This window comes from Drosophila subobscura, chromosome E (genome assembly GCF_008121235.1).
Source record: "Drosophila subobscura isolate 14011-0131.10 chromosome E, UCBerk_Dsub_1.0, whole genome shotgun sequence".
Taxonomy (NCBI): Eukaryota; Metazoa; Arthropoda; class Insecta; order Diptera; family Drosophilidae; genus Drosophila; species Drosophila subobscura.
In genome coordinates, this window is record NC_048531.1 from 1,791,499 (window position 1) to 1,808,682 (window position 17,184).

General features: G+C 45.2%; 2 protein-coding genes and 1 long non-coding RNA gene across 5 annotated transcripts in view; 2 read left to right on the plus strand and 1 right to left on the minus strand.

Annotated features, from left to right (window-relative positions):
- The window catches only part of LOC117890471 (tyrosine-protein kinase Src42A), a 36,009-nt gene extending 27,302 nt beyond the window's left edge, over nucleotides 1-8,707 (minus strand). Inside the window, exons 1-3 of one of the 2 annotated variants that reach the window (XM_034795329.1) lie at nucleotides 8,448-8,707; nucleotides 7,716-8,073; nucleotides 2,569-2,663 (exon numbers count right to left, since the gene is read on the minus strand). In XM_034795329.1, the coding sequence (XP_034651220.1) occupies nucleotides 2,569-2,663; nucleotides 7,716-8,003 (383 nt within the window). In that variant the 5' untranslated portion in view covers nucleotides 8,004-8,073; nucleotides 8,448-8,707. Of the gene's footprint in view, nucleotides 1-2,568; nucleotides 2,664-7,715 lie in introns of both variants that reach the window. The other variant, XM_034795330.1, reaches the window with a different exon arrangement.
- Nucleotides 8,708-9,632: 925 nt separating this feature from the next.
- Nucleotides 9,633-14,377, plus strand: LOC117892561 (dosage compensation regulator). Of its 2 annotated transcripts, XM_034798882.1 has the most exons (5): nucleotides 9,633-9,789; nucleotides 9,879-10,395; nucleotides 10,820-11,138; nucleotides 11,203-11,890; nucleotides 11,958-14,377. In XM_034798882.1, exons 1-5 carry the CDS (start codon nucleotides 9,714-9,716, stop codon nucleotides 14,294-14,296), a joined length of 3,939 nt encoding a protein of 1,312 aa, XP_034654773.1. In that variant the 5' UTR covers nucleotides 9,633-9,713; the 3' UTR covers nucleotides 14,297-14,377. The 2 variants fall into 2 exon arrangements, with proteins under 2 accessions (XP_034654773.1, XP_034654774.1); XM_034798883.1 differs by lacking the exons at nucleotides 9,633-9,789; nucleotides 9,879-10,395 and adding an exon at nucleotides 10,431-10,744.
- A 1,002-nt stretch (nucleotides 14,378-15,379) lies between these two features.
- LOC117892564 lies at nucleotides 15,380-15,974 on the plus strand. The gene is made up of 3 exons (XR_004648730.1): nucleotides 15,380-15,557; nucleotides 15,615-15,848; nucleotides 15,907-15,974. It is a non-coding gene; the product is annotated as an uncharacterized LOC117892564 (long non-coding RNA).
- Nucleotides 15,975-17,184: the final 1,210 nt, after the last annotated feature.

Below are 17,184 nucleotides of genomic sequence, written 5' to 3' on the forward strand. Positions count from 1 at the left end.
AAGAAAGAAGAAAGCTCAGTTAAATGAGAGGCACAGTATTTATTGCAGTGCAAATAAATAAAAGAAATTACACGAGAGCTGATTACTGCTCCAAAGCGTATAGCCGTGGCTCCACCACTCCACTAAATGGTTACTGCTGCTCTGGGTAAATACTGATTTATGTCACGGCTTGGCTTGGAGAGTGAGTCCAAGGCATGCGGATAACAATTGGCCCCAAATTGGGTTAAAATAATATGAGCGTTTGCGGGTGGGGCCACCTATGGCTGCCAGCTCCAATTGCAATGGCATTGAAACCGCAATAGTGGCGAGGCTCCCTTAGGGGCGTTAAGAAACTGTAGATGAAATGCGTTTTTTTGCACCTGTGGAATTGTCAAACCCGAGTATCCGTGGACTCTGAAAGCTCTGTCTATCTTGTGTCTGAAGGGACCGAATCTTCTCGAGTGCTATACATTTACAGTTACGGCCCAAGAGCAAGACCAAGACCACGACAAGATAACTTTTATTAATGACTTCAATGACATTTATTTTTATTTTCGTTCGATTTACCGGTTTTTGAACTTTTCCCTACGCCCCAAAAGCTGCTCCAGGCCCAGGCACCACTCTTTTAATTTATGCAGCCGTCCGTTTCTTTTCTTTTCATTTTTCTGAAGACTTTTGTTCCATTAAGTTTCATTTCGGTGATGTGGGATGCATTTCTCTGGCATTTCGAAGATTTGGGCAGGCAGGCCCAAGAAATCGAAGTCGTGGCCCTAAGACATTTCCTAGACTCTTCATTAAGAGTCTTGTCTCGGAATTGGGTCAAGTTTAAAGCACTTGACACTGACTCAGAGCCACGCGCCCCACCCCACCTCACTTAAGGCTCGGATTTAAAAGCGGAGCTTAATTGTCTATTACCCACGAAAAATGAAACAGAACATTTGTCTAAACAAAAAACCATACATAAATATTACGAACCAAACAGCAGCGTAATTTGACGGCGAGTGTGATTGTAATCCAATAGCCAACAAAAAAGCTCCCTCCCTACCCATGCAGTGATAGCCCATGAACACACCGATCAGATGTTACTGTGTAGCTAGTACGATTATCATGAGTGAATAATAACGCCAATAAATATACCCCTGAAGCTGATCGTAAAATGGTTAATTGCTTATGGCAAGGGCTGATCGGGCAGCTCACGTCAGAGACTCCGCATCGAGTATAACTAATCGAACAAATCAATATGTTAAACGAGGCGCAGATGTCGTATTATCGTGATTTAACTTTAAAATCCAAATATAGCCTAAATATATAGCCCACAACAGAAAACGAGTAGGAGCGTGTGAGACGCTTCGTACGCGTCACAACTTTTATCACCGGTACTCAGTCAGTCAGTATATCTGTACCTTAGTGGTACCCAAAGGTCACACTGCATGAGGCAGAAGGTGGATTGAGAGAATGTGCAAACAAAATAAAAAAAAGCTGCTGGACGGGGTGGGTAGCCACTGCAAATTAATTTCTTCATTCTGGCTATAGTAATGATCCACTCTAGTCTCAATTCGGTGATCTGATCGATATGGTCATTCCCTACGCAATAGCATCTTTAGTTTTCTATTTCTATACAGCAGATTTTCGCCCCTTGTGGGGACGGAACTGATTTTTTAAATACACTGGTATCAGTGTGATATCACAGCAGTCTGGAAATTTGGGGGCTCTAGCTCTTATAGTCTCTGAGAACTAGCCGACAAACAAGACGGACTGACGGAAAGACGGACGGACAGCCATTTCTGTATAGACTCGTCTATTGATGCTGATCTAGAATATATGTATATACATATATATATACTTCAATGCCTCAAAGTTGATATAATAGTTTTTAAAACGTTCATTGAAGCCTTTGTTTTAACAAAATATCTCAGAGAAGAAAGATTAATATCATGGGGCTATTTTTACCGCCACAACTGTATGTAGACATTGTACATATGTAGTACATTCATATGTATATTTAGGCATATTCACCTCCACCGCGAACCAAACAGAAGTAGACCAAACAAATTGCAGTTAAGCATAATGTAAGGAAAATATATCTTGGTTGCCATGATGCATTTGAATTCAATGTACATATGTACATATTTATTTACATAAAGTATGTAACTAGGTATGCATGTACATATATAATTCAAAAATGAAACAAATCAATATCCTACCAAAAATGGCTTTACATATTGCAGTTAGTGTCTAAATTTAAAGGAAAGCCGGGGAAACTATTTAGAGGCTTCTAGTTTGGTATTATTTGAAGCATACTTCTGGGCTTTGGCCGGAATTCAATTACACACATGTATGTAACTCGTATGTCAAATTCTGGAGCATCCACCATGGTCAAAAAAGCATGATGCGAAATCAAAATAATAAATAAAATAAAATACATCAAAAGATTAACGAATTAAAAGAATCTTATACACACATTAAACAAGACATTAAGACATTAAACAAGAAATTAACAAGACGTAATACTCAAATGGGGGGTTTATCAATTTTCCGGGTAACTTAAAATAGTTCAATATTCAAATACACACTTCAATAAACACTTACGGTTCTGCTTCGATGGATTTCAGCTTAGCCACATAGTTCGATGGTATATAGCCCTCCGACCGGGTCTTCTTGCTGCGCGCAAGCCACCAGTCGCCCTGTTGAGTGAAGAAAGCAAAACATTAAACATTGTTCAATTTAATTTTTCCTGTATTTCTTATCGAAATGCTTAGATATTTGAGATGCTTAGACAATTCGCAGTAATTGGTGGCAGATTTGGTAATTCATTAATAGCTAATTAATTTGATGAATAAAAGGTTAAACGATGTCTACAAATTGTAATTATCTTGTAGTTCGAGAAAGTTTAATAGTGGTATAAATCAATGTCTACGATTCAAAGGGGCATTTTTTTTACAGAAGTCATATTTGTATCCCTCAAAACTGCAGAAATAAAAGGGAGACTTTGGGCTTACACTGATTACTTCGATGGCAGCTTGTGACATATTATTCCGATGTTTATCATTTTTATTGACTTAAGTTGCGTGGGGTTATTACTGTCAAGGCTGTACTCTTTCTAAGTCTGGAAGGGTCACTCTTGTTATCCAATATGTGGTACCCTCTGTACAAATAAACATTTGTACCAGGTTATACCAACTATAGGTGTTTTATGGCAAGTGAGAGGTGAGATATGGGAGGAAGGTATTCAATGGCTTTTAAAGCATATTATTTGATTGCGTTTGATTTGATTGCCTTTCGTGCAATCCCTCATTCACACCGATACCGACACACACAAAAAAGCACTTACACTGATGCACAAATTTACAGTCGAGTGTTGAGTGTTGCAAAAAGAGCGAAAAGGAAAAGAGACGAAAATTAAATTTAACTTTATTCATTCGCTCGCGTGGTTGGCGCTGGCTCTGACTCTAGCTCTGGCTGGCCATGTGGCTCACTGGCTGGCTGGTTACGCGCTTTCCATGTCTGTCTGGTATTCGGTCCGAACACACAACCACAGCAGAGGCAACCGCAGAAACTTGCTTTTGCCAAATTTGTGCAGCACTTTTGGCCTCAGGTGTCTGAATATTCATACATATGTATACACTCACATTCGCATTCACATTCAATACCCAAAACTTAACGGCAAAACTAGTTTCTATATCAGCCAAAAATTGTGGGAGGAGTGGGAGGAGTCGATCCGAGTCTGCTATCTCTCTGATAAGCGCCGAGTGCTGTTGTTTACTCAGCCCCTGCCCCAAATCTATCCTTATTGCCCCTGCCACTTCCTAAACTCCACGAGCTTGGGCTATGATTAGACCCCGACCCGCTGTGTTGTCGATGATGATGATGATGATTGCGCTTCGTCTGTAAGGTCAATGAACAGACACTTTTAGGGTTCATTGTTTGTTGTTGCTGTAATTTTCATTTCATGGGCGAGCTACTTATGGATTCCCTATCCTCCCCGCCCATCCCATCCACTCCAGCCGTATATTCCAGCTGACTACTCTCCGCTCACAAGTGAATTTTGTAATCTTTCTGTCCGCTTCTTGTGCTTCGACTATTCCATTTTAATTGAATTCCACTGAAAGTTTAAGTGATTTCTGCCCCTGCTCTTCGGTCTGCCACTCGTAGCGCTCTTAGCCACGCTTTCTTTGCGGAAAAAAAAGTGAAACAGAAGTCAGACTGCAGCTTTGACACTTTAGGGTCAAACTTTCGCCTCTGATCTCTGAATTCTTATAGAATAATCTTCCTCAAGTGGGGAACAAAACTTGTTCATTAAATGTTAGTAAGACTTTGGGAAGAATTCCAGAATAAAATAGGTCCAAAAAATATTCCCATGAATAAACGGTATTTTCCATGGCAGGAAGCAAAGTCAGAGCACGCCAACCAGCATCTCCACATCAAGTACTAATACTTCGAGGCAGTAGGGGCATGGAGCACTTGGTAAAGCAATGCGAAACTTTTTACCATGCCCAGAGCAAAGCCCGAGCGGCACCCGAGAGGTGCGACTCGCTGCATAATCTCCGGCTAAGGAGGCTGATGCGATACGATGCGTAGCGGAGCTGAACAAAACAACTTTTACATGCATTTTTCTGGGGCGACGGCCGGCAAGTCGAGTGCATCCTTGAAGGGTTTCCCGCTTACCGCTGCAAAAGCAGGGCAAACGAGTAAAAGAAGGCTAGCTGTGGCCAACACCTTTGATACCCTTCTTACAGGTCCATCATTCAAACGTAACATGCTGCTGCAGCTCCTTGGGGTTTTAAGCGATTTAACAAAATAATTCTTCTATATAGGGTATGGGTAGTGCAGTTCCCTTGGGAGTTCAACTGAAATTTGCCAGAGCGGCTGTTAAATATGAATACGTCTCTCCGTCTCTCTTACTAGACACACACACACACATTTACGTTGTATGTATATGTATGTATGCATGGACAGGAAGATAGAGTGAGAGACGCAAAGGGAGAGAATATGTTGACAATGAGGAGACAACGATAAAAAGACCCCTTACACACACGTATAGTATTTTTATTATTTTACATACAAGTCGGATTTCTATGCATGGCGTTGGAAGCTCAAGACGCCGCAGCAGAGTTCGGCGAAAGAAAGCAAACAACTGCGAAGTTCATATACCCTAACAGTTATAATATATAATTCTCTGATTCGGATTAATTTTAAAATAGTTATGGAATGGCACAACAACATTAAGACAATAATTTCACTGGGGACACACTAATGTGTGTAAGCACCTATAACTTCTGAACAAGTTTGGATCAAAACGCTATATGAATATGTATGTACATACATACATGTACATATATAAACCTATGACTCTGATAGTGATCGTATGATACAACAATAAAACCACAATTCAATGTTGCTCTGAACCAAAACAGTTAAAAATTGCATGATGAAAATTGACAGAAACAGGAAAACTCAGGACAAGGATAAATACATGTGTTTGTATGTACATTTGTCGACATGTACATATGTACATCACAGTTTAAGTGATTATGCATTGCGTATCGTTGCGCTGTTCAAAATCATCAAACCCACTGAACAGTGGGTATACAACATGTTCACAAAAGGAAGCCGGCCACCGCTTTCTTATATGTACATATGTACATACATATGTATGAATGTATACAATTTAATTTGATGTACAACATGTTGTACATATTTTGTCTGCTGTCGCTGTCTTTGTTTCTGCGTTGTGAGTCGTATGGCTGTGTGGTACGAGGTACTTTAAATAAACGATGCCATAGTTGGAGATCGACCGGAAGCGGCAGCCATGCAACTGCTGTCTGCTATGGCATACACCATACACCACGCCGATGACGGTAATGACGATGTCGATGGTGACAGCAGCCCATCTTCATTGCCGCTGATGCGCCTTTAATTGGATCTACGAAATTACAGAACTTTTATGAGAGAATCATACGGACGTTCCATTTGCAAGAGGAGGGGACGGTGGGCAACTCTTGGCCAGCGGCCAGAAGCGGACGTCATGCATTTAGCGCCGGGATCCTCCGCCAGCGCCGCCGCCACTTGTCTGCGAGTGTAAGGTGGTCATGGCTATGTTGACGTAGTCTTTAAATATTCACACGATGAATATTTCTGGTCAGCCCTATCTGCTGCTGGCACTTATGTCACAATAGTAGAATCGCTTCTCAAACGAATTGGGATTGGTGGCGTGCAGTGCCGAGGCATGGCATGGTGTGGCGTGGGGCGGCGACCTCCGCGGGCTAATCATAGAATTCGTTCAAAAATTTCAACTATATCACTTTTGTTTGCCAATGCCAACAGAGATGTCTGTGATATTGTCTGTGTCTGGGACTGGGTCTTTGCCTCCGACTGGTTTCAAGTGGAGTTGCAGTTTGGTTAAATAGTCGTCTAGGACATGGAACGAACTGCAGCTAAAGGCGAATGCAGCCATTTAAAAATGTGAACGGACAGCGAATACCCTTCTCATTCAATATCCACTAATCTGACCCATTTGAATTAGACTGACTTTCTATTCAATCCCTCTATACTCTATATAATGATGATTATATTTACATACATATATTTATGTACATATGTATGTAGTATGTCCAAGAGAGATGGTGTTGGAAATGCAAAACAGTATTGTTATGGAAATCCTTCGCAAATTCTAATTTTATGATGATTCAAATGGAGACGGGAATCAATAATCATGGTTTATCTCAGATTAGGAATATCCACCAAGCAGCACCCTTGCTTTTTGTTTGGATTTTTGTTGATGTTTCTGGTGCCACTGTCTCGTCGAGCTGGCTGGAGTTCTCTGCTGGTTCTGAAAGGCGCCTCCTCCTCCCAAAATTAATTTGCGCGCATAAAAGTTGGCGACATTGAAAATAAGTCAGCAGCTGAAAAAAGTTTGAAATTATTGTGGGGAACTTGGTCCGGCATGAGTATGACGCATCGATGGAGCGCACATTGGTTTTTCAGTTGGGGAAAGTGGCAAGCCAAGAGGCGAAGCCCCCGCATACATTCCGTACGCCTCACTCGACTCATGGCGCACTGCCCCACCGCTAAGCGAATGGAAAATCGTGCATAAGTACAAATGATTGTCGAACAAAGCATTAAAGCAAAGCTCTCGCAAAAGCTTTCGAATGGAATCCGCATCTGCCACAAAACCGATTGCAAAACTAAAAACTAATCCCCATTCATGGTGGCGGGAGGTGGCGTATACAGGTTCGTGGCCAGTTTTCATGTCTCACGAATTGAGCAATTAAGGCCCCCGTAAATTGATAAGTGCAGCAATTGAAGAGGTTTTCATTTGCGAGCATAGAAGATGCCAATCATATTGTATGTGCATTGTCAAATGAATAAACGATGCCGAACAAAGGGAGGCGGATTAGACTTATACGCTATCTATTAACTCATATCACTCCACAACTCAAGTGAATGTATCGCTGTTTGTGAATAATTTAAGCCCGAATTCCCCGATTCTTTTAGTTCTTTATATGCATCTTATAGAGTGTACGACAATACTAAGACGTCTGTCGATTCGATTCCCGGGAATACATACGCCCTTTCCATTTCGAGTAAGGGGTATCACACCAACTACCGTTATCAGAAATACACATATTTTATCGGCTACTTTTTGCACTTCATACACACACACACGCGTAAACAAAATGACAATCTCACTCGTATATGAATGCGTATATGTATGTATGTACGATTGAGTCACTCACCTGTGTGTCATTCAAAATCTCCAAGTGCTCTCCTTTGCGGAAGCTCAGATCCTCGTCGGTGCGGGCATCGTAGTCGTAGAGAGCGACAAATATCTTGGCATTGGCATTCGCAGGATCGCTCTCGGGAATCTGCGGCACCGGACGAACCTGCTCCGGCGGCTGGCCGATGGGCATGGCTATCTGCGGCACACCCACCACACCAATCGCCGTACCCGGATCCTCAAGCTTGATGCGATCGACATTAACTTTATCCGTCTCCCCCTTCTGTGTGGTTAGACAGTTGCCCATGGTTGCGGAGGAGGAAGAGTATGTTGCTCTCTGCTTGTTGCTTCCCCCTGTCTGAGGGTACGTGCGTGCGCTGTATGTGTTAAATGCAATGAATGGAAGCCAAATTGCAGCTTGTTTCGATTACGTTTACTGTTACTTTCACTGCACCCGATCCCGTGCCCGTACCCGTACCAGTGACTGTTCCCCGCGCGCCGTTTGTTTATTGTTTATTTGTTCGCTCGAGATCCAGCACTGGGTGTTGGCACTTATCGCTCCTCTCTCTCTCTCTCTCTCTCTTGGTTACTCTCTCGCTCTTTCACCGTTTCTAAGCGGTGCGGTGCAACTCGGTGGCGACTCCCAACTTTTGTAATTGTATAAGTAATTTCCTTCGATGGATGGACTAACTAATTTAAATGCTTACACTCACGACGACTACCATGCATGTGTCCATATGTAATTTCTTACTTTTATCTACAATTGCACTTGTGTGCGTGTGTGTGTGTGTGTATATGTGATGCTGGAGCTGGCTAGCAATCAACACAACGCATTGTGACGTCGCTGACGCATGGGAAACAAGTAGAAAACACAGATTAACTATTGGAACACATTCACGCACTAATTTTCAACTGTTTGTGCATTCGCGTTCACATTTTTAACTTAATTATTGGCCATATTTTCCATCGCGTTGTAAAGATTGAGATTTTGCAGTGAAAATGGCTCTTAGGGATGTTACCATGTTGATATATACATATATCGATATATATTTTTGCTCGATGATGTATTTAGTTATGATTTGTTTTTTGGTATACACCCACATACAAAACGTCTTTTCTGAGTAGGAAAAATTACAAAGACAATTAATCTCTTGTTTCACATTGTTTTCCCAATACCAAATTCTTTAAATTATTTTTATCGACACACAGGAAGGTGGTGCCTTATCGGTATGTTTGTGCGATAGACTTAGATTTTTGAATACTCGAAATATCTAATATATCGTATATCGGTTGTATCCCAGCCACTACACTTCAAGCTTATCTAGTCTGATGGATATACTCAACGATATATCGATGCGTGAAACATCCCATATCCCTAACACTAGCCATAGGCCGCGTTCACCATGACAATCACCGATCCATGATCCATCCAGCGATCGGATATTGAGTTCTGATGAACACGTCCGATCCATACCGTACCATCGCGTAAATACAACCAGCTCAGAAACTTTAGATATTGGCACGAACAGCTGCTCGTTTGCTTATTTTTTTAAGTATACGCCGTCCACCGCCAACATTGAAAATTTATTCCATAACAACGAAGTATTGAGTGGAATTCATGATTTTTAAAATAATTTGTTTTTGTTTACGTTCTTCTTCTGTGTGCTCTTGTCGACATTTCAGCTATCGATATGAGTCAAAAGCAATGGATCGTGCACGAGTTCAATGGATCGTAATTTTTTCAAGATTTATTTCTCAAAAATCCGATCCATGAATTCTTGCATCAAAAATGCTGGTTATGGATCATGGATTGGTGATCAAGTTATTCTTGTGAATGCGCCCAATGAAAATAGTGTACGATATATTTTTAAAATAAGAAGGTATATTTTGGTATTTTTTGAGGTTTGTGTGATTTATTCTATTAATAATTCTTCGGTCACACTGTTTGACCGGCAGAAAATATAAAAAAATTGTCAATTGAAGAAATCGAATTAAAAAAACCAAATCGGAGAAAAATATGGATATAAAGTCTTTTCTTTTTCAGTTCTGTGCAAAAACTCGCACAGAACCAAAGCTGGATGTGCGCCAAACGGGTGAGTAAAGAAATACATTTTAGCCCTCGCTCGGCATCTAAAATTCGCGTCCCTCGTTCCTTATTTTGCGTTGCAATTGATTTTTGTAGGGCCAAAGAATCGTCAGCGCTTCCTGTGCGAAGTGCGTGTCGAGCAGACGCCCTATATCGGCGTGGGAAATTCAACCAACAAGAAGGATGCAGAGAAAAACGCCTGTCGCGATTTCGTTAACTACCTGGTGAGGACTGGCAAGCTAAATGCCACCGATGTGCCAGGGGAAGCGGGTGCTTTGGCACCAGGAAGGGGTCCATCGCATGGCGATGGTAGTGCCGGCGCCGGGCATCGCGTCTTCGGCGACGAATCGGGGCCACAGGACCTGGGCGAAGCGTACCGTCCCGTGAATCACTCTGGGATCGGTGGAGGTGCCGGCGGCCACGATCGCTTCAACATCATTGACCATGTGCAGGAGCAGAAAGACATGAATGAAGCAGAGTCCATCGACGTGAATGCCGCCATCCATGGCAACTGGACCATCGAGAACGCCAAGGATCGCCTCAACATGTACAAGCAAGCGAACAACATTCGCGACGACTACAAGTACACTCCAGTGGGTCCGGACCACGCTAGGTATGTGGCCAGCACCGCAAGTATTTTCTGTTTGTTTTTTTTTTTTGAATAGCTGCGTTCTGGCTTTGGAATTTATTTCTTGTCCAATGCTGGAACGCAGCCAGTAGACTTGAAATGCTGTGCGCAATTCGTAACGAACCGAGCCGGCAGAGCGACGTGGTACGAGACATTAATTAACTGTGTTCCGTGGAGCCTTGCATGAGATCTGTAGAAGATACAGACGAGCGCAAGCATGGGCACACAGTCACAGTTTCGGCCTTCACATGAGTACCACATCGCTCTGAGGCTCTGAGAGGGCTCTGTCCACGGTTGCGCATAGCTGGCCCATCAACCCTGATCCACCCTGCCGGTAAGTGACCAGCCGGCGTGGCCATGCCTGTGGAGAACAAGGTTCCCCCTAACACCTTTACTCGCATCACTTTAGGAGCTTCATGGCCGAGCTGTCGATTTTCGTGACTGCCCTTAAGCGCAAGGTGACAGCCAGGGAGACGGGCTCCAACAAGAAATCGGCTAGCAAGTCGTGCGCCTTGTCCCTGGTGCGCCAGCTCTTCCATCTGAAGGTCATCGAGGCCTTCAGCGGCACCCTCAAGAAGAAGAAGGACGAGGAGCTGAAACCATACCCAGTTCGGCTGGCGCCAGATCTGGTGAACGAGATAGACGATGTCATCAAGATGCTGGACCTGCCCGTGGTTAATCCGCGCAACATTAAAGTGGAGCCGGACGGGGCACCCATTCCCCTGATTGTAAGTAGTTTCTTCCCTAAAATGGTGTGAGGAATACATTGACAGCCTGTTGGCACCTCTACAGGTTCAGAGCAGCCGTCTGGACTCGCAGCATGAGAGCGAGAAGCGGCAGGATAGCGCTGTGATTCCGTGGGCTCCACCCATGCCCAACTGGAACACATGGCATGCCTGCAATATTGACGAGGGCGAGCTGGCCACCGCCTCCATCGACGACCTCTCCCTTGACTTCGAGCGCAGTATCCTGGATCGACGCCACAATCATTCAGAGTACCGTCAGTTCCTTGAATTTCGCGATAAGCTGCCCATTGCAGCCATGCGCTCGGAGATACTGAGCGCCATCAACGACAATCCCGTGGTGATCATACGCGGCAACACTGGCTGCGGCAAGACCACCCAGATAGCCCAGTACATCCTCGACGATTACATCTCGTCCGGGCAAGGCGGCTATGCTAACATCTACGTAACCCAGCCGCGTCGCATCTCGGCCATTTCGGTGGCTGAGCGTGTGGCCCGCGAGCGTTGCGAGGAACTGGGCGATGCCGTCGGTTATTCGGTGCGTTTTGAGTCTGCTTTCCCCCGACCCTACGGCGCCATCCTCTTCTGCACCGTGGGTGTGCTGCTGCGCAAGCTGGAGGCGGGCCTGCGCGGCGTCTCGCACATCATTGTCGATGAGATACACGAGCGCGATGTGAATAGTGATTTCCTGTTGGTCATATTGAGGGACATGGTGGCCACCTATCCAGAACTGCATGGTGCGTATTGAGAGTCTGTGTTCGAGATGCTAGATGCTTTATTTACGTGTTTTCCACCCACCACCAGTCATCCTTATGTCGGCCACCATTGACACGACGCTGTTCTCAAAGTACTTTGGGGAGTGCCCAGTGCTGGAGGTGCCAGGCAGAGCCTTCCCCGTGCAGCAATTCTTCTTGGAAGACGTGCTGCAGATGACGGGCTTCGTGCCCTCATTGGAGTCGCGTCGCAAGCGCAAGGAGGCCGACGATGAGGAGCGGCTGATTCTCAGCGAGAACAAGGAGGAGGGCGAGACGAACTGCAACAAGATCTGCGAGGACAAGTACTCGCAGCAGACGCGCAATGCCATGGCCGCGCTCTCTGAGTCGGATGTCAGCTTCGAGCTGCTCGAGGCACTTCTGTTGCACATCAAGTCCAAGAACATACCCGGCGCAATTCTCGTCTTCCTGCCCGGTTGGAATCTAATATTCGCCCTGATGAAGTTCCTTCAGACCTCGAACAACTTTGGCACTCCGCAGTACCGCATCCTGCCCTGCCACTCGCAGATACCGCGCGACGACCAGCGCAAGGTGTTCGAGCCTGTGCCCGAGGGCGTCACCAAGATCATTCTGTCCACAAACATTGCGGAGACATCGATCACCATTGACGACATCGTGTTTGTGATTGACATCTGCAAGGCGCGCATGAAGCTGTTTACCTCGCACAACAACCTCACTAGCTACGCCACGGTATGGGCCAGCAAAACCAATTTGGAGCAGCGCAAGGGACGTGCGGGACGAGTGCGACCTGGCTTCTGCTTCACTCTATGCTCTCGGGCCCGTTTCGAAGCCCTCGAGGAGAACCTCACGCCGGAGATGTTCCGCACGCCACTGCACGAGATGGCTCTGACCATTAAACTGCTGCGCCTCGGGGCCATCCATCACTTTCTATCCAAGGCCCTGGAGCCGCCGCCAGTGGACGCCGTGATTGAGGCGGAGGTACTGCTGCGCGAGATGCGCTGCCTCGACGCTAACGACGAGCTGACGCCTCTTGGCCGCCTGCTGGCGCGCCTTCCGATCGAGCCGCGCCTCGGCAAGATGATGGTGCTGGGGGCTGTCTTTGGATGTGCCGATCTGGTGGCCAGCATGGCCTCCTACTCGAGCACCTTCTCGGAGGTGTTTGCCCTGGACATTGGTCAGCGTCGTCTGGCCAACCACCAGAAAGCTTTGAGCGGGCGCAAGTGCTCCGACCACGTGGCCATGATTGTTGCCTCGCAGATGTGGCAGAAGGCGAAGCACAAGGGCGAGCAGGAGGAGAACCGCTTCTGCGATTGGAAGGGTCTGCAGCTGTCTACAATGAACGTGATGTTCGATGCCAAGCAGCAGCTGCTCGATCTGCTGCAGCAAGCCGGCTTTCCCGAAGAGTGCATGATCCCGCACCAAGTGGATGCCAATGCGGTAGATCCGGTACTCGACACGTCGCTGGCCCTGCTCTGTCTGGGCCTCTACCCCAACATCTGCGTACACAAGGAGAAGCGCAAGGTGCTGACCACCGAATCCAAGGCGGCCCTGCTACATAAGACCTCCGTGAACTGCAGCAACCTGGGCGTCACCTTCCCCTATCCGTTCTTCGTCTTTGGCGAGAAGATTCGCACGCGCGCTGTCTCCTGCAAACAACTGTCGATGGTCGCGCCCCTCCAGGTGATGCTCTTTGGGTCACGAAAAATCGATCTCGCCGCCACGAACTTAATACGCGTGGACAACTGGCTCAACTTCGAGATGGAACCGGAGCACGCGGCCATGATTGGTGCCCTGAAGCCTGCTCTGGAGGATCTCATAACGATTGCCTGTGACAAGCCGGACACCGTGCTCCAACTGGAGGAGCCCTATGCCAAGCTGGTCGACGTCGTCAGAAATCTTTGTGTACAGACGGCCGGAGACTTCGAGCTACGACGTGAGGAGGGTATCTTGCCGCATCAATCGCGTCAGTCCGGTTATGCCGCTGGAGGTTTAGGTGGTGGGCCGGCAAAGAGAGGCCGCTTCGAGTCAGATGGCCCTGTCGGCATGGGCTGGGGTGGAGGTGGACGAGGCGGCGGCGGCAGCAACTTCTCCAATAATTCCGGCGGCAGCTATGGCAGGCGAGGTTTCGGCGGGCCGCGTAGAGGTCGGGGCTTTGGAAACGATGGAGCAGGCGGCTATGGTGGCAGAGGAGGAGGCTATGGATCCAGAGGCGGGTTCTCTGGAAACGGAAGAGGTGGCTTTGGCGTAGGTTATGGAAATAGGGGTGGAGGTGGAGACTATTCCAGTCAAGGAGGAAGCGCATTTGGCGACAATGGAGGCGAAAGTTTTCGTAGTCAAGGCGGAAGCAGTTCATTTGGCGGTGGATCAGAAGCCGACGGAAGCGAATGTGGAACCTGGGGCGCCTTCTAGAAATAACACCAATTGCAGATAACAAAACGGTGGCCCGAAGTATTCAATGAATAATATGTTAATATTTGACAACAGAAGAAACAAAAAATGAATACAAGTAAATAAATTAAATAAGTAAATAAATAATAAATAAAAAAATATAATAAATAAATCGTGGTAACAATTCATTTTCTCCCATGAACTTTCTATTCAAGATGGTTGCTTCAATCTCGTGACATTAATTAGCCGTGGTCTGTTCATTTCGAATTAAAATAACCGATTTAAACTGACTCAATTCAAAAAAAAACTTAAAACACACAGACAAATATTAAATGATTTCGAGACAAAACACTAAATAGGAGGAATTCAAACCAATACTGCATATATAGCTGTCACAAAACATGCTAATAAATAAAGCAGTCGCGGTTATCTTCTTTTCAATGTTCAGTGATGATTTCGATCATTTAAGATATCTTCTTCGATCGTCTGCCTTTTTTGTTCGACGGTGCAACATGGGCCTTGCATCTTGCTGGAAATGCTGAAAGAAAATTCATAAAATGTGCACACACGAATATTATGTGATGTCAAAAACTGACAGCTCACGCAAGGCAAGTTGATCTTTCGTGATTTTAGCGAATTCATTTTCTTGACCACATCCTCATCCGAAGCGTGATCATAATGAGTAACAGCTCCAGGTATTTCATCATTGCATAAGGTGTCCCACATTGTAAGATGCCGGCCGGGGCACGTTAATAAAACGAGGTGGGACGTGTGAGACGCTTCTTACGCGTCACAACTTGTATACAGACATATCGATTCGGCAATTAATGGGGTCGGCAACGTTTCCTTATCTGCTTTACATACATCCACTTGATCCCCACAAACACATTATACCCTATTTATTCTTCGAGTACCGGGTATAATAAAGGGAGCTGCAAATGATATGCTGCAGAAAACATTGGCCCCAGCAGGAACCTTTCAGCAACCTGGAGTCCTGGGCATAAATTGGGACTTTGGCTTTATGCATGCTGGGGGTGTCTCTTGAAGCTTCTGAGGCTCAGCATTCATCTGGCTTTACTCTATTGGAATCTGGAACTGAAGTCGTAATAATCAGTGGGTTAGACTGAATAAAACTCCGCTTAAAATCACCTTTCATTCATTCGTGTTTATAAAATTGTTTTGTATAGTCATAAAATGTCAGGAAAGTAGGCGATTCTCAATATTGTGTCTCCTCATACGGAGATCCCTTACGGATCTCAGTTCCGTCTGTGCTGGTCAAGCGGTAAGATCTAAATTTAAAATTTGTATTATTTTTTGTATTACATTTTTTTTTTTTTAGTTACTAAAAATGGGAATGATCTGGATTGAAGGATTGGAGCGAGTTCGTTGAACGCATCCTCCAGTTCATGAGTATCATCAGCTTCATCTTCTGAGGTGCCTTCCTCCACATCATCTTCGAACTCCTCGTCAGACTCTTCGAACTCCTCCTGCTAATCCTCGAACTCCTCCTCGTCCGCCTGCCTGTGCTCCTCCACGTTCTGCACCAGTTGTGGCACACCATTCCCATCGAAGAGTCGTCTTGCCATTTTTATTGCATCCTTAGCGTAAAATATAAGAACGCAAGCGCACAGCATTGCCATCGAGCCACACGGATATGCTGCTAATAGCGTTTGTAGATAGTCCAGGGTCTTTTTTACCATTCCCATTATTATTTCTTTTTTTTTGATATTTAATCGCTACAGCGAAATTGGTTGGTCGCAGAGATGAGTCCGCATTGACCAGGTACTTCAGTTTTGTGTTGAATATTATAAAAAGTTTCTGAAAATTTTGAGCCATTATTATTTCGAAATAACTTGGTTCTGGCCGGGGACTAAAATAATCGACAAATCGGCTGATGATTCCAACTTTTAAAAATTTGCTGATTCCAAATACATTGTTGAAAATACGGGCCATGACTCAGGGTTGCCATCAAATTCAGGTATGTAATACCAATTTTCGTGGGTTTTTATTTTGGTAGTGCTGTTGTTCATACAAACGACTACCACCACCAACATTATCAAACCTGTACACACCGATATTTCTGTTGACATCAATGTTTCGATATGCTTCTCCAGCCATGCTGAGGCCATGTGCGCCTCCAGCAGCGCCAGGATTATGTGTGCCTCCAATGCAGGGCTCGGCACCCATGCAATTAATCACTGTAATACGCGTGTACGTGAGGGCAGCGCAGCAGCAGCGCCTTGTCCCGCACCCCAGGGATAGGACCGTGCCGAGCCCTGCTCCAATGGCACCAAGGCTATGTGCGCTTCCAATAGCGCCTGGATTATATGTGCCACCAATGGCACCATGATCAAGTCCGCTTCCAATAGCGCCTCCCCTGAGCACCAGAGCCATGTGTGCCCCAATGGCACCGAGATCATGTGCTCCTCCATGAGCGACAGGGCCATGTGTGCCTCCAATTGCTCTTCGACGACCAAATTAACAGAGTTAATAAAGATGTTTCCACTCCATGTGGCAAAAAAAACCGACAACACCAAATAGAATGTTTATACTGAATAAGCACAAGAACATTTATTAACTTGTGTTGTCGTGCCGCCGACTGTTTCTTTTTTTTGAATAAATCTTTCTATTCAAGATGGTTGCTTCAATCTCGTGACATTAATTAGCCGTGGTCTGTTCATTTCGAATTAAAATAACCGATTTAAACTGACTCAATTCAAAAAAAAACTTAAAACACACAGACAAATATTAAATGATTTCGAGACAAAACACTAAATAGGAGGAATTCAAACAAATACTGCATATATAGCTGTCACAAAACATGCTAATAAATAAAGCAGTCGCGGTTATCTTCTTTTCAATGTTCAGTGATGATTTCGATCATTTAAGATATCTTCTTCGATCGTCTG

What these genes read in the sequence shown, in the direction of transcription:
- LOC117892561 (XM_034798882.1), top strand. Translation starts at nt 9,714, where the DNA reads ATGGATATAAAGTCTTTTCTTTTTCAGTTCTGTGCAAAAACTCGCACA. An exon ending in GTGGGTCCGGACCACGCTAG is followed by an intron (nt 10,396 to 10,819) that starts GTATGTGGCCAG and finishes GCATCACTTTAG; the next exon opens with GAGCTTCATGGCCGAGCTGT. An exon ending in GGGCACCCATTCCCCTGATT is followed by an intron (nt 11,139 to 11,202) that starts GTAAGTAGTTTC and finishes GCACCTCTACAG; the next exon opens with GTTCAGAGCAGCCGTCTGGA.